General features: G+C 44.9%; 1 protein-coding gene across 5 annotated transcripts in view; it reads left to right on the top strand.

The window, feature by feature from the left end:
• IFT140 (intraflagellar transport 140) overlaps positions 1-21,266 on the top strand; it is a 247,126-nt gene that overhangs the window by 37,156 nt on the left and 188,704 nt on the right. For all 5 annotated transcript variants that reach the window (XM_073362957.1, XM_073362955.1, XM_073362954.1 and 2 more), the window contains one exon: positions 11,189-11,364. In XM_073362957.1, coding sequence (XP_073219058.1) covers positions 11,189-11,364 — 176 coding nt within the window. The remainder of the gene's footprint in view (positions 1-11,188; positions 11,365-21,266) is intronic.

Below are 21,266 nucleotides of genomic sequence, written 5' to 3'. Positions count from 1 at the left end.
TCCCCTGAACTAACATACAATCTGAGGGAAGTGGTCACCCACAGAGAGACACATTTACACATCAACCTGCTCGAATTATGTGCGGTTTGCAATGTGTGTATCCATTTCCTCCCAATAATAAGGAACAAAATCATAACAATCATGATGGACAACATGGCATATATGTTCTACATAAACTGACGGAGGGAGCATGATTTCACTCCCTATGCACAGAAGCCATAAACTATGGAACTGGTGCATAAAGCACATCACCATTACAGCATCATACCTCCCAGGTCGACAGAACATGACAGTGGACACATAAAGCAGACAGGTTTCCCAACAACACGAGTGGGAACTGAACGACAACATCACACAACACATATTCCACATGTGGGGGTTCCCACACTTTGACCTATTTGCAACTGAACGAAACAACACATGTCCAAGGTTTTTCTCACAAGCAGGACTGGGAACACGATCCCTAGGGGATGCCTTTCCCATCAGATGGAACACACCTTTTCTGTATGCATCCCCACTGATACCTTTAATCTCCAGAGTAATACGCAAGATACAAACTGACAAAGCCAAGGTCATACTTATAGTCCATGACGTGGCCCAGACAGACATGATTCCCATACCTGAGACTCATGGCGATCTGCACACCATACACTCTCCCTCTGTGATGCGATCTTCTCACAAGATGAAGGTCAAGCCTCCATCTGTACCTGGAGAAACTTCACTTGAAGGTGTGTGTCCCCCATGACGAATTAACCTGCTCCAAACAGGTTAAACAGGTATTACTAAACAGCAGAAAGACATCCACTCATACCATTTACCTCCAGAAATGGAAGAGGTTCTCCATGTGATGCCAAAACAAACACATAACCACTCTTAAGGCACCTATTCATTTGATCTTTGAGTACATAGTAGAATTAAAAAAATCAAGACGGTCCACAAGTTCAGTTAAAGTACACCTCGCAGCCATAATTGCTTTCCATCATAAGATTGCCGGTGTCTCAGTATTCACACACCTGATCACAAAGCGTTTCCTCACATGTCCCCAGAAATAGGCAACCCCACATCGGCATGGGATCTAAATCTGGTCCTCAGAGGCCTTACCAAAGCACCAGTTGAACCACTTGCTACTTGTTCTCTACTACACCTGTCAATGAAGGTAGCATTCCTGATCATAATTACATCAGTGCGAAGAGTAAGTGAAATAGGGCCTCTTGTGGCCCACCCTCCACAGACCATATTCTTCAAAGATAGTGATGCTATGACCACACCCCAAATTTGTCCCTAAGATATCATCCTTTCATTTCAACCAACCAAGTCACTTACCTATGTTTTACCCTAAACCACATGAGACTACACAAGAGACAATCCTCCACACTCTAGACGTTAGATGTGCTTTAGCATTCTACCTAGACAGAACGAAACCATTCTGAAAATCACCGAGACTTTTCATCTCCATGACTGGATGATCAAAGGAATCCACAATATCAAAACAAAGACTTTCAAAATGGATCTCCAGTTGCATCCATCTATGCTATCAACCAAAAATTGAACCCCCGACAGGGATCAGAGGCCATTTGACGAGATCAGTATTGACCTCAGCAGCCTTTTTGAATAACGTGCCAATCACAGAAATAGTTTGAGCCGCCACTTGGGCTTCACAACACACATTCACAAATCACTATACAATAACGCAAAGCTTAGACTCAGATGCAATACTAGGCCTAACAGTGCCAGCTTCAACTATGCATACAACTCTGAAGGCCACCCATCCATCCTCAGTAGGGCACTGCTCCAATCATCTGAAGTGGAGCACCCACAGGGACAGCACTCAAAGATGAGAGGGTACATCTTGTACAGTGTGTCAAAATACCTTGTTCGCCTCAATAGGCTCAGTCCTTTTTAGCCTTGGAGACTCAGGTTTGGGGCAAGGCGAATCCTTATAGGTGGCACAGGGTCCTGCTACTCCTCTCCTCAGTCAGTCCCTTGTGCTTGTTTTCCTTCCCTTCTGGGGAACAAGTGCAGCCTCTCTACTGGGAAAGTCTAGTGTCTTGCTGCAAACAGCCTACTGGCAACTTCCCTGCTCCTCTCACTCCCTCACTCTTTTCCTCCTGCCACCCAGGGGAGGGTTTAAAAAGGTCCCAAGTAGTTGGAGTCAGCTGAACCTTATTGGTTCCCTAGCAACCCCTTTTCCAGCTGAACCTTATTGTCCCGTGGCTCTCTCTCCTCAGTGGATAGGGAGGGGCCTTTTAATCCCTGGGACTAATTACTACCCCCCTTTTGTAGCTGTTTGTCCGGGGTTTACCACAACAGTAACTGAGGTTCTTCGAGATGTATGTCCCTGTAGGTGCTCCACTACCCACCCTCCTCCCCTCTACTTTGGAGTTCACGTTAAAGACTCTATGATAGAGAAAGAACTGAAGGGCTTGGGTTGTGCGCGTGATAGGTGAGGTGCCACCGACACTGCAAGATAGCTACTGTGCACGCATGCCCCTCCCAGGCACTACTACCAAAAATCTCTGATCAGGTGTTGATGTGTCCTGGTGCTGTTGAAGTGGAGCACCCACAGGGACACACATCTCAAAGAACTTCAGTTACTGCATAAGGTGAGTAACCCTCTTTTTTTTTTTGCTTCTTTTTTGCATTCATTAATCCATAATGGCTCTATTTAAAAAAAAATGCAGTGAGATGTTAGTGTAGACCATGGAGTGCCTTTTGTAATTAAAATAAAATAAATGACAATTTAATAACATTTGAAATGTTTATTTTTGTGCTTTTTTACTTGCCTGGAATAGATATATTACAAACATTTCTAAAGCTCTCATCACCATGGTAAAACAATCTACAAAATTCAGTTATCAGACCTTTTATGAGAGTTTGTCTAAAGCAAAGATATTTTCACTCTTGAAATTTACCAACAACTCTTTCATAATGATGTCTTACACAGAATTGTTGTCATGGCTCCATGCTACAGGTGATTGGTGCACTTATGTAGACTTCTGACATGAGATTGCCAAAGTGTTTTATATCCAGGCTCTAGTCTGTTCAAGGTATCCTGAGCTGTACTGAATGCACCCTTGTTGTGACTAGAGTACAGGTATTGACGGGTATGTGCTGTTTAGGAAACACAGAAATAAAGGCAAAGGTGGTGGAGTAGCATTGTATATCAATGATGAGGTAGACTGTAAAGCAGTGGTTCCCAAACTTGTTCCGCCGCTTGTACAGGGAAAGCCCCTGGCAGGCCGGGCCGGTTTGTTTACTTGCCGCTTCCGCAGGTTCGGCTGATCGCGGCTCCCAGTGGCCGCGGTTCGCTGCTCCAGGCCAATGGGAGCTGCTAGAAGTGGCGCGGGCCGAGGGACATACTGGCCGCCGCTTCCACAGTCAGGAGTTGTAGATCAAGCTGGATGAGCAAGCATCTCAGAGAGGTGATTGAGAAAAAGAAGAAAGCCTACAAGGAGTGGAAGATGGGAGGGATCAGCAAGGAAAGCTACCTTATTGAGGTCAGAACATGTAGGGATAAAGTGAGAAAGGTCAAAAGCCATGTAGAGTTGGACCTTGCAAAGGGAATTAAAACCAATAGTAAAAGGTTTTATAGCCATATAAATAAGAAGAAAACAAAGAAAGAAAGAAGTGGGACCACTAAACACTGAGGATGGAGTGGAGGTTAAGGATAATCTAGGCATGGCCCAATATCTAAACAAATATTTTGCCTCAGTCTTTAATGAGGAGCTTAGGGATAATGGTAGGATGACAAATGGGAAGGAGGATATGGAGGTAGATATTACCACATCTGAGGTAGCAGCCAAATTTGAACATCTTAATGGGACTAAATCGGGGGGCCCAGATAATCTTCATCCAAGAATATTAAAGGAACTGGCACATAAAGTTGCAAGCCCATTAGCAAAAATGTTTAATGAATCTGTAAACTCAGGAGTTGTACCATATGACTGGAGAATTGCTAACATAGTTCCTATTTTTAAGAAAGGAAAAAAAAGTGATCCGGGTAACTACAGGCCTGTTAGTTTGACATCTGTAGTATGCAAGGTCTTGGAAAAAATTTTGAAGGAGAAAGTAGTTAAGGACATTGAGGTCAATGGTAATTGGGACAAAATACAACATGGTTTTACAAAAGGTAGATTGTCTCAAACCAACTTGATCTCCTTCTTTGAGAAGGTAACAGATTTTTTAGACAAAGGAAACGCAGTGGATCTAATTTACCTCGATTTCATTAAGACATTTGATACGATTTGTCATAAATATAAAGGGAAGGGTAAACCCCTTTAAAATCCCTCCTGGCCAGAGGAAAAATCCTCTCACCTGTAAAGGGTTAAGAAGCTAGGATAACCTCGCTGGCACCTGACCAAAATGACCATTGAGGAGACAAGATACTTTCAAAAGCTGGGGGGAGGGAAAAACAAAGAGTCTGTCTGTGTGATGCTTTTGCCAGGGACAAAACAAGAATGGAGTCTTAGAAATTAGTAAGTAATCTAGTTAGATATGCGTTAGACTATCATTTCTTTAAATGGCTGAGAAAATAAGCTGTCCTGAATAGAATGGATATTCCTCTCTGTGTGTCTTTTTGTAACTTAAGGTTTTGCCTAGAGGGATTCTCTATGTTTTGAATCTAATTACCCTGTAAGGTATTTACCATCCAGATTTTACAGAGGTGATTCTTTTTTACTTTTTACTTCTATTAAAATCCTTCTTTTCAGAAACTGAATGCTTTTTCATTGTTCTTAAGATCCAAGGGTTTGGGTCTGTGGTCACCTATGCAAATTGGTGAGGATTTTTACCAAACCTTCCCCAGGAAGTGGGGTGCAAGGGTTGGGAGGATTTTAGGGGGAAAGACGTTTCCAAACAACGCTTTCCTAATAAAAATAAACCTGGATAAATGTTTGGTGGTGGCAGTGGAAGTCCAAGGGCAAAGGGTAAAATAGTTTGTACCTTGGGGAAGTTTTAAGCTAAGCTGGTAAAAGTAAGCTTAGGAGGTTTTCATGCAGGTCCCCACATCTGTACCCTAGAGTTCAGAGTGGAGAAGGAACCTTGACATGGTGGCAGAGCAGTGGGATCAACTTGAAATCATTTTGAGATCAATTTGAGATTTTTTGAACCAGAAAAAGATTTTAAAAAGGAAATTTTTTTTCCTTTGGGCTGCTAGAAAGCAAGTTCCCAACTGGAAATAGTTGGAAGTTTTTTGCTTCGCTTTGGGGCCAGAGCAGAGACAAAAGGGAATTGTCTTTTGTGAGCTGCAGTTTCTCTTCCTAAAGGCAGAGTAGTTAACCTCCTGCAGGGAAATTCACAAGTCTTCACAGACCTGAAGTTTTTTTTTTCTCCTAAGACCAACTAGAGGGGTTTTCTACCTATTTGCCTGGAGACAAAGGTGTTAGGGTTTTGGGGGGGGGGTGTTGAATGTTTTTTATTGTTGTTGGGTTTTTTTATTTTTATTTTTCTGTAGGCTGACAATCACTATCAGAGAATAGGTATCCCATTATAGCACAGCAAAATTTTACAAGCCAAGTTTTTGTTTTGTTTTCTGTGTAACTCTCGGGTGTAAAGTTAGTTAAAAACAGAGAGGTTAGGGTGACAGACTCCTCGGTTCAACAAAAGCTGGAATTAGCCAGAACTGAGGCTGAGGAAAAACAAAAGGAATATGAAAGACAGATAGAACTCATGCGGATGGAGATGGATGTACATGCGGCTAGGGAAAAAAAAACGGAGGCTGCCCACAGCAGGGAAATGGAGGCAAGGGACAAAGAAATGGAGGCAAGGGACAAAGAACTGGAGGAGAAGGAAAAAGAGAGGAAGCATGTGGAGGAGGAGAAGGAAAAAGAGAGGAAGCATGCACTGGAGATGGAGAAGGCAAGGGCTCAGCAGAATATACCAACAAACCCTAGCAATCCTTCTCCAGGTACCACTTCCCATCCCAGAAAGTTCCCCACCTATGAGGCAGGCGATGATACTGAGGCTTTCTTAGAAAACTTCAAAAGGGCCTGCCTTGGGTACAGCATCTCTTCAGACCAATACATGGTAGAGCTGAGACTGCAGCTCAGTGGACCCTTAGCTGAGGTTGCAGCTGAAATGCCTAAGGCACAAATGAACCAGTATGAACTGTTTCAAACCAAGGCGAGAGTCAGAATGGGGCTAACACCCAAGCATTCCCATCAGTGATTCAGAGCCCTAAAGTGGAAACCAGACGTGTCATTTACCCAACATGCCTACCACATTGTGAAACATTGGGATGCCTGGATATCAGGAGCAAGTGTTGAATCTCCAGTAGATTTGCCCTTCCTAATGCAAATGGAACAGTTCTTAGAGGGAATAGAAAGATACATCCTAGATGGGAAGCCCAAAACTGTAATCAAGGCGGAGGAGATTGGAACCAAGTGGGTGGAGGTGGCAGAGAAGAAAAAAACTGGTAGCATTTGGAGCGGATACCAGAAGGGACAACCTCAGACCACACCCTATTACCGGGGGCCACCCAAGGCCCCACCTACCCCCCAAAGAACCCTCCAGACATTATCGTCCCGCCACACCATTCTCCAGGAACCCACCTCGCCCCAGGAACCCACCTCGCCCCAGTGACCCATCAGCTGGACGATGTTTTAAATGTAACGAGCCGGGGCATGTAAAGGCCAACTGCCCCAAGACCCCCAACAGATTACAGTTCATTGCACCGGAATCACACCAGAGGTCCTCGGGCCCGGATACCTCCCAGATACCTTTGGAGTGGAGGGAAACTGAGTGTGGGCGGGAAGAAGATCACCGCGTGGAGGGATACCGGAGCACAAGTGTCAGCTATCCATGCTTCCTTAGTGGACCCAAATTTAATTGACCCAGAGATCCAAATGACAATTCAACCCTTCAAGTCCAACTCTTTCAATTTGCCTACAGCCAAGTTGCCTGTCCAGTACAAGGGCTGGTCAGGAACGTGGACTTTTGCAATCTATGATGATTATCCCATCCCTATGCTGTTGGGGGAAGACTTTGACCAATCATGTGAAGTCAGCCAAGAGGATGGGAATGGCCATCTGCAGCCAGACTAAACCCGCCATCACGCCTAGTGCTGTTCCGGAAACTTCTACCAGGACCTGATCAGAGGTGATGGACCCGGACCCCAGGCCAATGTCTGCAACAGCAGTAGTGGATCCAGTCCCAGAGACCCAGACAGAGCCAGTCCCAGAACCGGAACCGGCGGAACAACCAGTACCAGACCCATTGCCAGCACTGGTTTCAGCATTGGCCTGCTAAACCCAGGGTTGTGAGTTCAATCCTTGAGGGGGCCATTTAGGGATCTGGGGCAAAAATTGGTGATTGGCCCTGCTTTGAGCAGGGGGTTGGACTGGATGACCTCCTGAGGTCCCTTCTAACCCTGATATTCTATGACTCTATCTATGACTCTATCCACTGAATCCAGTACTTGCAACCCCAACACCAGAGGGCCCCACTGAACCTGAACCAACAGCAGCCCATAACCCTACACAAGAGGCTCAGCTGGAGCCTGAACCCCAACATAGTGCCCCAGCGCAGAGCGGTTCAAAGTCAACGGAAACAGCCCCATCCCCTACATCGCTTCCAGAGGTACCAAGCCTAGGTCCACAATCCAATGAGGAACTGATGTCTCCAGGATCAAGGGAACAGTTCCAGACCGAACAGAAAGCAGATGAAAGCCTCCAGAGAGCTTGGACAGTGGCACGAAGCAACCCACTGCCTCTCAGCTCTTCTAATCGATCCAGATTGGTTGTAGAAAGAGGACTTTTATACAAGGAAACTCTTTCTGATGGACATCAGGAAGACTGGCATCCTCAGAGACAGTTGGTAGTTCCAACTAAGTACCTGGTCAAGCTCTTGAGCTTAGCCCACGATCATCCTAGTGGCCATGCTGGGGTGAACAGGACCAAAGACTGTTTGGGGACGTCATTCCACCGGGAGGGAATGGGCAAGGATGTTCCTACCTATGTCCGGTCTTGTGAGGTATGCTAAAAAGAGTGGGAAAACCCCAAGACCAGATCAAAGCCCCTCTCCAGCCACTCCCCATCACTGAAGTTCTATTTCAGCGAGTAGCTGTGGATATTCTGGGTCCTTTTCTGAAAAAGTCACGCAAAGGGAAGCAGTACATACTGACTTTCATGGATTTTGCCACTCGATGGCCGGAAGCAGTAGCTCTAAGCAATACCAGGGCTAAAGGTGTGTGCCAGGCACTAGCAGACATTTTTGCCAGGGTAGGTTGGCCCTCTGACTTCCTCACAGATGCAGGGACTAATTTCCTGGCAGGAACTATGGAAAACCTTTGGGAAGCTCATAGGGTAAATCACTTGGTTGCCACTCCTTACCACCATCAAACAAATGGCATGGTGGAGAAGTTTAATGGAACTTTGGGGGCCATGATATGTAAATTCGTAAATGAGCACTCCAATGATTGCAGCAGTTTCTCTTTGCCAACAGAGCTGTACAACATCCCAGTTTAGGGTTTCACCATTTGAACTTGAATATGGCCGAGAGGTTAAGGGGCCATTACAGTTGGTGAATCAGCAATGGGAGGGATTTACACCTTCTCCAGGAACTAACATTCTGGACTTTGTAACCAACCTACAAACCACCCTTCGAACCTCTTTAGCCCTCGCTAAAGAAAACCTACAGGATACCCAAAAAGAGCAAAAAGCCTGGTATGATAAACATTCCAGAGAGCGTTGCTTCAAAGTAGGAGACCAGGTCATGGGCTTAAAGGCGCTCCAGGCCCATAAAATGGAAACCTTGTGGGAAGGGCCATTCACGGTCCAGGAGCGCCTGGGAGCTGTTAATTATCTCATAGCATTCCCCACCTCCAACCGAAAGATTAAGGTGTACCATATTAATTCTCAAAAGCCCTTTTATTCCAGAGAATTAAAGGTTTGTCAGTTTACAGCCCAGGGAGGAGATGACGCTGAGTGGCCTGAAGGTTTCTATTACGAAGGGAAAAGTGCTGGTGGCGTGGAAGAGGTGAACCTCTCCATGACCCTTGGAGATCCAGATCCAGCAGATCCAGGAGCTGTGCGTTAGCTGTGCACCGATGTTCTCAGCCACCCCAGGACTGACTGAACGGGCATACCACTCCATTGACGCACGTAATGCTCACCCAATTAAAGTCCAACCTTACCGGGTGTCTCCTCAAGCTGAAACTGCTATAGAATGGGAGATCCAGGATATGTTACAGATGGGTGTAATCCGCCCCTCTGGAAGTGCATGGGCATCTCCAGTGATTCTAGTTCCCAAACCAGATGGGGAGATACGTTTTTGCGTGGACTACCGTAAGCTAAATGCTGTAACTCGCCCAGACAACTATCCAATGCCACACACAGATGAACTATTAGAGAAACTGGGACGGGTCCAGTTCATCTCTACCTTGGACTTAACCAAGGGGTACTGGCAGGTACCGCTAGATGAATTCGCCAAGGAAAGGTCAGCCTTCACCACCCATGTTGGGCTGTATGATTTTAATGTACTACCTTTCGGGCTGCGGAATGCACCTGCCACCTTCCAAAGACTTGTAGATGGTCTCCTAGCGGGATTAGGAGAATATGCAGTCGCCTACCTTGACGATGTGGCCATATTTTCAGATTCCTGGGCAGAACACCTGGAACATCTACAAAAAGTCTTCGAGTGCATAAGGGAGGCAGGACTAACTGTTAAGGCTACGAAGTGTCAAATAGGCCTAAACAGAGTGGCTTACCTTGGACACCAGGTGGGTCAAGGAACTATCAACCCCCTACAGGCCAAAGTGGATGCTATCCAAAAGTGGCCTGTCCAAGGTCAAAGAAACAGGTTCAATCCTTCTTAGGCTTGGCCTGTTATTACAGGCGATTTGTACCTCAATACAGCCAAATTGCCGCCCCACTGACAGACCTAACCAAAAAGAAACAGCCAAATGCCGTTCAGTGGACCGAAGAGTGTCAGAAGGCCTTTAACCAGCTTAAAGCGACACTCATGTCTGACCCTGTACTAAGGGCCCCAGACTTTGACAAACCGTTCCTAGTAACCACAGATGCATCCGAGCGTGGTGTGGGAGCAGTTTTAATGCAGGAAGGACTGGATCAAGAATTCCACCCTGTAGTGTTTCTCAGCAAAAAACTGCCTGAGAGGGAAAGCAACTGGTCAGTCAGTCGAAAAGACTGTTCATTCACCTGCACGTCCACCAATGTAATATACGCCATCATGCGCCAGCAATGCCCCTCTTCTATGTACATCAGCGAAACTGGACAGTCCCTACCCAAAAGGATAAATGGACACAAATCAGATATTAGGAATGACAATATAGAAAAACCTGTAGGAGAACACTTCAACTTCCCTGGACACACAATAGCAGATTTAAAGGTAGCCATCCTGCAGCAAAAAAACTTCAGGACCAGATTTCAAAGAAAAACTGCTGAGCTTCAGTTCATTTGCAAATTTGACACCATCAGCTCAGGATTAAACAAAGACTGTGAATGGCTAGCCAACTACAAAAGCAGTTTCTCCTACCTTGGTGTTCACACCTCAATGGCTAGAAGAGGGCCTCATCGTCTCTGATTGAACTAACCTCGTTATCCCTAGCCTGATGCTTGCTTGCATATTTATACCTGCCTCTGGAAATTTCCACTGCATGCATCCGATGAAGTGGGTATTCACCCACGAAAGCTTATGCTCCAATATGTCTGTTAGTCTATAAGGTGCCACAGGACTCTTTCCCGCTTTTACAGGTGAGAAGGACACACATGTTAAAGGTAGATGTCTTCCTTTTAAGGTATGCTTTTAGTTTTGGATTTCTTTGAAGAAAAGAGAACTACTTTTTACATGTGTCCTTCTTGTATAAACTACTATACTATTTTAACTCCAACAGTTAGTCTCTAAGGTGCCACAAGTACTCCTTTTCTTTTTGCGAATACAGACTAACACGGCTGTTACTCTGAAACCTGTCAGTATATAAGATGAGAAATAAAATTGTGGTTGTTGACCTTAACTGCGTATTTGCTAGCTTTTCAGCATTTGAGGAACATGTTGTTATTAAAGTAGAACAGAATAGTCTTAACCAAGATTAAGCAAGGCGCTTTTTCTGTGTAGCCTTGCCTCTGAATAACTTACGTTTGTGGGTTTGTCAGACCACTAACAGTATTGATAATTAATTTTGTGGTTTACAGGTGTATTGGAACAGTATGTAACTGGCTTGTGTTTACTGCAGGGTCTGTGCATTACGTGAATGAAAAAGGAAAGACAAGCCATGCATTGAGCACAGACAGTCCAATCCAAAAGCTGCTGATCATGGAGAAGAGGGATGTTTTGGTGGTAATAACAGAGAACCTCCTGTTGTCTATGTACACAATAACTCTTGAGGGAGAAGCAGAGGAAATCATGAAGGTAGGTGAGGTAGGCTGAGGGTTAAGGTTAGGTGCTGCTGTGGTACAACATCAGTTTCTATAGATGTATATTTCCACTTTTACTTTTGCCAACTTTTTCTTGTGTGACAAATTTATTAAGACCCATCTTTATTTCTTGGATAAAACCTTTACGAAAATACATGTTCCTCCCAAGGTTACTCCTGCAGGGATTCTGTGCCCCATATTAAAAATTCTGCAGATATTGTTTATCAAAATAATTCAGTATAATCACAACAGTTTCAATTTTTTTGGTAATTTATTTAAACTACAATAAAGAAAAAAAGCCACTTGGTAACTAATGCCCTGCATTCCAGTTATAATCCTGGATTTTCATTTAAATTATATTACATGACACCAAATGACAAAAAAAAAAAAAAAAGTAGAACATCATTTTAAATTACTGTGACTTTCACACATGAAAGTCATACAGTTTTGCTAATCATTGTCCTGGACCGGCTGGGTACTTTGGGAAATGCTTGGTTCTGATTGTCTTGACATTTTATTGACTGCTTAGTAAATGTTTTATTTGCCCTCAAAGTATTTTTTTAAATGGGTAAGTAAAATAAATCCTAAACTGTAATCTAACCCCATTGTGTCAGTTTGGCACAGGAAAAAAGTGAGAAAGCATAGAGATCTTCCTAGCTGTTTCCTTACTTTCATTTGCCAAAGTGATGTAATATAGGGACCTTAAAACTTGTACAGGTTTTATGCTCCTGGGGGAATTGATTGAGAATGGGAAGAGTTAACTAACAATAGGAACATTAACAATGTTACTATGCAGGCAGGCTGTTACATTTCTGCCTCAGGAAATGAGATCAATTAACCATCAACAGCAACATTAACAAAAAGAAAAGGAGTACTTGTGGCACCTTAGAGACTAACCAATTAATTTGAGCATAAGCTTTCGTGAGCTACAGCTCACTTCATTGGATGCATACTGTGGAAAGTACAGAAGATCTTTTTATATACACACAAAGCATGAAAAAATACCTCCTCCCACCCCACTCTCCTGCTGGTAATAGCTTATCTGAAGTGATCACTCTCCTTACAACGTGTATGATAATCAAGTTGGGCCATTTTCAGCACAAATGGCCCACCTTGATTATCATACATATTGTAAGGAGAGTGATCACTTCAGATAAGCTATTACCAGCAGGCGAATGGGGTGGGAGGAGGTATTTTTTCATGCTTTGTGTGTATATAAAAAGATCTACACTTTCCACAGTATGTATCCGATGAAGTGAGCTGTAGCTCACGAAAGCTTATGCTCAAATAAATTGGTTAGTCTCTAAGGTGCCACAAGTACTCCTTTTCTTTTTGCGAATACAGACTAACACGGCTGCTACTCTGAAACCTAACATTAAAAAACTGTGGTTTTGTTTTTTTACAAAAACTATTTTCTTTAATTTAAAAACAATTTTTTTCAGTAATATGATACTAATATTTAATAGGTTTTTTTTTATTCTCAAGAAGTTACAGACCTGTTACTAGGCAGGCAGGCTACTACATTTCTGTCTCGGGGACAGAGCCTTCCTCGTGTATAATAAAAAGACCTACCCCCTCTCCATGCCAGGCGAGCCGCAGTAGCAATCAAGAGGGACAGAGTCTCTCTCGCTTATTGGCCCCCTGATGGTGATCAACATCTCCCTAGTAGGCATGCATGCCCAGCCCTCTTCCCCCTGGAGTTATTTTTGTCTCTGAGGCTGCTCCAGGCACGTTGGAACAGACACGCTGCCTGGACTGCTGGGGAAGAGATGCGTGTTCCCCTGCAGATTTTTTTTTGCATTTTTCTGCGCGGGTGGCACAGAAATATGCAGACTATATGAATTCTGCACCCCTGCAAGGATGCAGAATTCCGTTGGGAGTACAAGGTGGAGCCAAGAATTGTGGTGGTTAATTCAGAAGCATGGGTGTTCTCTTGCATCTCTGGTTTCTCTGTTCTAACCATCTCTGTCAGGACCCTGCTCACTCCTGTTCCTTCTCAAGTCCACAAACGTCTCAGAGACCTTTATCTTGGTAAAACACCCAGTGCCATTTATTTACAGTGTTGGTTCCTAGCACCCTTGTACACTGTTCAGCCTTACACCTACAGTCTTAAGGAGCCCTCAGCTCCTGAGGCAAGCAGGCAAGAGCGATCTTTCTCTGTTTGCTTCCTCTCTTCGCCTTTTCGTATCTTCTGTCTAGTGACATTAGCTTTCCAGCTCTTCTCCACCTGTCAGTTAGGCACAGCTCTTCTTAATGAGGTTTGTTCTGCAGTAATTAACTGGAGCTGCAGTGACCAGAATGCTGGCTCAGGGGCTGCTGCCCAGCACTCTGTCACACCTTCCATTTCTTCATTCTTGCCCCCACCCTAACCCATTCACCCCCATTTGTCCACTCATCTCTACTTTCTTGTCTCCTGTCTATTATCTGTCTACAGACACTGAACATAGAATCATAGAATTTCAGGGTTGGAAGGGACCTCAGGAGGTCATCTAGTCCAACCCCCTGCTCAAAGCAGGACCAATCCCCAATTAAATCATCCCAGCCAGGGCTTTGTCAAGCCTGACCTTAAAAACTTCTAAGGAAGGAGATTCTACCACCTCCCTAGGTAACGCATTCCAGTGTTTCACCACCCTCCTAGTGAAAAAGTTTTTCCTATATCCAACCTAAACCTCCCCCACTGCAACTTGAGACCATTACTCCTTGTCCTGTCCTCTTCTACCACTGAGAATAGTCTAGAACCATCCTCTCTGGAACCACCTCTCAGGTAGTTGAAAGCAGCTATCAAATCCCCCCTCGTTCTTCTCTTCTGCAGACTAAACAATCCCAGTTCCCTCAGCCTCTCCTCATAAGTCATGTGTTCCAGACCCCTAATCATTTTTGTTGCCCTTCGCTGGACTCTCTCCAATTTTTCCACATCCTTCTTGTAGTGTGGGGCCCAAAACTGGACACAGTACTCCAGATGAGGCCTCACCAATGTCGAATAGAGGGGAACGATCACGTCCCTCGATCTGCTCGCTATGCCCCTACTTATACATCCCAAAATGCCATTGGCCTTCTTGGCAACAAGGGCACACTGCTGACTCATATCCAGCTTCTCGTCCACTGTCACCCCTAGGTCCTTTTCCGCAGAACTGCTGCCTAGCCATTTGGTCCCTAGTCTGTAGCTGTGCATTGGGTTCTTCCATCCTAAGTGCAGGACCCTGCACTTATCCTTGTTGAACCTCATCAGATTTCTTTTGGCCCAATCCTCCAATTTGTCTAGGTCCCTCTGTATCCTATCCCTGCCCTCCAGCGTATCTACCACTCCTCCCAGTTTAGTATCATCTGCAAATTTGCTGAGAGTGCAATCCATGCCATCCTCCAGATCATTTATGAAGATATTGAACAAAACCGGCCCCAGGACCGACCCCTGGGGCACTCCACTTGACACTGGCTGCCAACTAGACATGGAGCCATTGATCACTACCCGTTGAGCCCGACAATCTAGCCAAACTTCTACCCACCTTATAGTGCATTCATCCAGCCCATACTTCTTTAACTTGCCGACAAGAATACTGTGGGAGACCGTGTCAAAAGCTTTGCTAAAGTCAAGAAACAATACATCCACTGCTTTCCCTTCATCCACAGAACCAGTAATCTCATCATAGAAGGCGATTAGATTAGTCAGGCATGACCTTCCCTTGGTGAATCAATGCTGACTGTTCCTGATCACTTTCCTCTCATGTAAGTGCTTCAGGATTGATTCTTTGAGGACCTGCTCCATGATTTTTCAGGGGACTGAGGTGAGGCTGACTGGCCTGTAGTTCCCAGGATCTTCCTTCTTCCCTTTTTTAAAGATTGGCACTACATTAGCCTTTTTCCAGTCATCCGGGACTTCCCCGTTCGCCACGAGTTTTCAAAGATAATGGCCAATGGCTCTGCAATCACAGCCGCCAGTTCCTTTAGCACTCTCGGATGCAACTCGTCCGGCCCCATGGACTTGTGCATGTCCAGCTTTTCTAAATAGTCCTGAACCACTTCTTTCTCCACAGAGGGCTGATCACCTCCTCCCCATGCTGTGCTGCCCAGTGCAGGAGTCTGGGAGCTGACCTTGTTCATGAAGACAGAGGCAAAAAAAGCATTAGCTTTTTCCACATCCTCTTTCACTAGGTTACCTCCCTCATTCAGTAAGGGGCCCACACTTTCCTTGACTTTCTTCTTGTTGCTCACATACCTGAAGAAACCCTTCTTGTTACATCTCTTGCTAGCTGCAACTCCAGGTGTGATTTGGCCTTCCTGATTTCAGCCCTCTGTGGAGAAAGAATGGATGGTGTGGATTGCACCCTCAGCAAGTTTGCAGATGACACTAAACTGGGAGGAGAGGTAGATGCACTGCTACAGACTAGGGACTGAATGGATCGGCAGCAGTTCTGCAGAAAAGGACCTAGGGGTTACAGTGGACAAGAAGCTGGATAGGAGTCAACAGTGTGCCCTTGTTGCCAAGAAGGCCAATGGCATTTTGGGATGTATAAGTAGGGGCATTGCCAGCAGATCGAGGGACGTGATCATTCCCCTCTCTTCAACATTGGTGAGGCCTCATCTGGAGTACTGTGTCCAGTTTTGAGCCCCACACTACAAGAAGGATGTGGAAAAATTGGAGAGAGTCCAGCGGAGGGCAACAAAAATGATTAGGGGACTGGAACACATGAGTTATGAGGAGAGGCTGAGGGAGCTGGGATTGTTTAGCCTGCAGAAGAGAAGAATGAAGGGGGATTTGATAGCTGCTTTCAACTACCTGAAAGGGGGTTCCAAAGAGGATGGATCGAGACTGTTCTCAGTGGTAGCTGATGATAGAAAGAGGAGTAATGGTCTCAAGTTGCAGTGGGGGAAGTTTAGGTTGGATATTAGGAAAAACTTTTTCACTAGGAGGGTGGTGAAACACTGGAATGCGTTACCTAGGGAGGTGGTGGAATCTCCTTCCTTAGATATTAGATAACCTCCTTCCTAAGGTCAGGCTTGACCAAGCCCTAGCTGGGATGATTTAGTTTGGGATTTGTCCTGCTTTGAGCAGGGGGTTGGACTAGATGACCTCCTGAGGTCCCTTCCAACCCTGATATTCTATGACTTCCAGTTCTCCCTGCTTGTTTCCCAGGCTTCTTGCATTTGTGTATAGGCACTTGAGATAACTTGCTGTTTGTCCTGCATTCTTAGTATGAGGCAGGAGCCCGGCCCTCTCATGCGCTCCTGCTCATGTTTCCTCCCGGTATTCCACTTCCCCACTTACCTCAGGGCTTTGGTCTCCTTCCCCCAGTGAACCTAGTTTAAAGCCCTCCTCACTAGGTTAGCCAGCCTGCTTGCGAAGATGCTCTTCCCTCTCTTCGTTAGGTGGAGCCCGTCTTTGCCTAGCACTCCTCCTTATTGGAACACCATCCCATGGTCAAAGAATCCAAAGCCTTCTCTCCGACACCACCTACGTAGCCATTCGTTGACTTCCACGATTTGATGGTCTCTTCCCAGGCCTTTTCCTTCCACAGGGAGGATGGACGAGAAGATCACTTGCACCTCAAACTCCTTTATCCTTCTTCCCAGAGCCATGTAGTCTGCAGTGATCTGCTCAAGGTCATTCTTGGCAGTATCATTGGCGCCCACATGGAGAAGCGGGAAGGGGTAGCGATCTGAGGGCTTGTTGAGTCTCGGCAGTCTCTCCGTCACATCATGAATCCTAGCTCCTGGCAAGCAGCAGACTTTTCAGTCGGGGCGGCAGATAGATGACTCAGTCCCCCTGAGGAGAGAGTCCCCGACCACCACCACCCGCCTCCTTCTCTTGGGAGCGGTAGTCGTGGAACCCCCTTCCCTAGGACAATGCATCTCATGCCTTCCAATCGGCAGAGTCTCCTTCTGTTCCCTTCCCTCAGATGTATCATCTAGTCCACTCTCCGTATTAGTACCTGTGGAGAGAACATGAAACCAGTTATTTACCTGTATCTGCGTTGCTGGTACATGGACACTCCCCTTTCTTCTTCTGGAGGTCACATGCTGCCAGATTTCTTCACCGTCCTCCTATCCCCGCAGTACAGCCTGCTCTGAATCTTCAGAACGTTGTGTCTGTAGAAGCATATCCTGACGTCTGTCCAGGAAATCTTCAGTTTCTCTTATGCAACGCAGGGTCGATACCTGTTGCTCCAGACCTTGAACCTTCTCTTCCAATATAGAGAACAGCTTGCACTTTGTACAGACAAAGTCGCTTCTGTCCTGTAGAAGAAAGACAAACATGGCACATCCAGTGCAGGTCACAACAGCTGAACACCCTCCCTCCCCATCCAAATTACCTTCCTTCTACGAGCTTCCTCAGGAGTTGTAGTAACTACTCAGAGAAGCTGGCAAGATGTAAGCCTCAGTGAGCTCTCCCCAGGCGAACTCCCCGGCAAACTCCCTCTGTTAGCCTCTCTGCTGTTCTAGACCTTTAATCATTTTTGTTGCTCTTCTCTGGACTGTCTCCAATTTGTCCACATCTTTCTGAAATGTGGCGCCCAGAACTGGATGCAATACTCCAGCTGAGGCCTAATCAACGTGGAGTAGAGTGGAAGAATTACTTCTCATGTCTTGCTTACAATACTCCTGCAAATACATCCCAGAATGTTAGCTCTTTTTTTTTTGCAACAGTGTTACACTGTTGACTCATATTTAGCTTGTGATCCTCTGTGACCCCCACATCCCTTTCCTCAGCACTCCTTCATAGGCAGTCATTTCCCATTTTGTATGTGTGCAACTGATTGTTCCTTCCTAAGTGTAGTACTTTGTATTTGTCCTTATTGAATTTCATCCTATTTACTTCAGACCAATTCTCCAGTTTGTCCAGATCATTTTGAATTTTAATCCTATCCTCCAAACCACTAGCAACCCTCCCAGCTTGGTATCATCTGCAGACTTTATAAGTGTACTCTCTATGCCATTATCTAAATCATTGATGAAGATATTGAACAGAACTGGACTCAGAATTGATCTCTGTGGGACCCACTTGATATACCCTTCCAGCATGACTGTGAACCACTGATAACTACTCTCCGGGAATAGTTTTCCAACCAGTTATGCATCCACCTTTTAGCAGCTCCATCTAGGTTGCATTTCCCTAGTTTGTTTATGAGAAGGTAATGTGAGACAGTATCAAAAGCCTTACTAAAGTCAAGATATACCACATCTGCCGCTTCCCCCCATCCACAAAGCTTACCCTGTCAAAGAAAGCTATCAGGTTGGTTTGACATGATTTGTTCTTGACAAATCCATGCTGACTGTTTTGCACTTATCTCATTATCTTCTAGATGTTTGCAAATTGATTGCTTAATTATTTGCTCCATTATCTTTCCAGGTACAGAAGTAAAAATGACTGGTCTGTAATTCCCCGGGTTCTCCTTATTTCCCTTTTTATAGATTAGCACTATATTTTCCCTCTTCTAGACATCTGGAATCTCTCCTGTCTTCCATGACTTTTTAAAGATTATCGCTAATGGCTCAGATATCTCCTCAGTGAGCTCCTTGAGTACTCTAGGTTGCATTTCATCAGGCCCTGGTGACTTGAAGACATCTAACTTGTCTAAGTAATTTTTAACTTGTTCTTTCCCTATTTTAGCCTCTGATTCTCCCTCATTTTCACTGACATTCATTATGTTAGATGCCCAATCACCAGCAACCTTCTCGGTGAAAACCGAAACGAAGTCATTAAGCACCTGTGCCATTTCCACATTTTCTGTTATTGTTTGCCCACCCCCTCACTGAGTAACGGTTCTGCCCTGTCCTTGGTTTTTCTCATGTTTCTGATGTATTTGTAGAATGTTTTCTTGTTACCCTTTATGTCTCTAGCTAGTTTGATCTCTTTTTGTGCCTTGGCCTGTCTAATTTTGTCCCTACATACTTGTGTTATTTGTTTATATTCATCCTTTGTAATTTGACCTAGTTTCCACTTTTTGTAGGACTCTTTTTTGGTTTTTAGATCATTGAAGATCTCCTGGTTAAGCCAGGGTGGTCTCTTGCCATACTTCCTATCTTTCCTACGCAGTGGGATAGTTTGCTCTTGTGCCCTTAATAATGTCTCTTTGAAAAACTGCCAGCTGTCTTTCTCTTTAGACTTGCTTCCCATGGGATCTTACGTATCAACTCCCTGAGTTTGCTAAAGTCTACCTTCTTGAAATCCATTGTCTTTATTTTGCTGTTCTCCCTCCTACTATTCCTTAGAATCATGAACTCTTTCATTTCACGATCACTTTCACCCAAGCTGCCTTCCACTTTCCAGTTCTCAGCCAGTTCCTCCCTATTTGTCAAAATCAAATCTAGAACAGCCTCTCCCCTTGTACCTTTCTCCATCTTCTGAAATAAAAAATTGTCTCCAATATATTCCAAGAACTTGTTGGATAATCTGTGCATTGCCATGTTATTTTCCCAACAGATGTCTGAGTAGTTGAAGTCCCCCCATCATCACCAAGTCCTGGGCTTTGGATGATTTTATTAGTTGTTTTAAAAAAAAAAAAGCCTCATTCAACTCTTCTTCCTGGTTAAGTGGTCTGTAGTAGGAGGCTCTCCATAATGAACAAAAGAGGAAGAGGCCAGGATGGGGCAAGAGAGGGAAGCACAAAGAAGGGGAACTATTAAAGGAATTGGCTAAGTATTGCTGAAGGCATTTAAAGGTGACTTTCAGTGGAAACCAGAGTTGGTTTTGTGACTTTTTTTGCTGCTTTATGGCTTTGTCTACATCAGAGTTTTGCCCCAATTCCAGTCATAGATATAATGGCACTTGTGCAACCCTGCCCCTCAGTGCAGATGGTAGACTGTATCCTACTTTCGAGCAGGAGTAAACTCAGACAGATCTGTTATTTGTAGTGGTGGAGCTTACTCCTCTTTGAAACACCAGGGGAAGCTCCACCAGTACAAATAGAAGCCTTGCCAGTCTAAACTGCAGGTGTTGCACCTGTACAGCTACTCTAGTGGCTGGAATCAGAGCAAAATCTCAGTATAGACAAAGCTTTAGCTAATGGCAAGATTGTTGATCCTTAACTATAATCTGTATCTTTATGTTAAAATATGGATCTGCCACATCTCAAATACGCAATTACCTAACCTCTTTAGTAATATGTACCCTTTTCCCTACCCTGTGTTTCTCAGTTTGAACTGCAAATACAGTAGCACCCAAACAGCTCAGGATCTCATTCTGATAGACTTATAACTGTGACATTCTGTACCTTGTGAGAGCATACTGTAACCCCCATATTCCTCATTTTCATATAATCGTGATCTTGCATGTAAAGCATGCCTGGTAAGGTATTAGGGGAAATGTCTTTCAGCAGATCATGTCATTTCTCTATCCATATGTGTATATCATATCATATATGAAGTTATGAGAATTGTGTTGTATGGTGGTCACTGAAGCCTTGTCTACAATGGCAAGTTTCTGCACAGTGAAGCAATTTTCTGCATTTTAACTCCCGAGGTGTACACACTGCCAAGCCACTTAGTGTGGAGAAACTGCGCAGTTGCAGCGCTGTAAAAAAAACCACCCCAATGAGAAGTGTACAGGTTTCTGCACTGAGGGTGCAGCGCTGCGGTGCCAGTGTAGACGCCCTGGTCAATTACAGCTCTGCAATTGGGCTCCGTGAGGTGTCCTACAATGCCTGTTCTTGCCTCTCTGGTCATCGATTTGAACTCTATTGCCCTGCCCTCAGGTGACCAACCGTCATCCCCACCCCATACATTCTTTTGGAATTTTGAAAGTCCCCTTCCTGTTTGCTTGGTGACGCATGGAGTGGTCTCAGCACATCTTTCCAGGTGGCCATGCCTGCTCCACGCACCAGGTGATCCCCTACTTGGAGCAACGCCGAGCTGCTGGACCTCATCGGTATTTGGGGAGAGGAGGCTGTCCAGTCCCGGCTG

Source organism: Lepidochelys kempii, chromosome 10, assembly GCF_965140265.1.
Source record: "Lepidochelys kempii isolate rLepKem1 chromosome 10, rLepKem1.hap2, whole genome shotgun sequence".
Taxonomy (NCBI): domain Eukaryota; kingdom Metazoa; phylum Chordata; order Testudines; family Cheloniidae; genus Lepidochelys; species Lepidochelys kempii.
The sequence above is the reverse complement of the archived record's forward strand: the minus strand, read 5'-3'. Positions and strand labels throughout refer to the sequence as shown.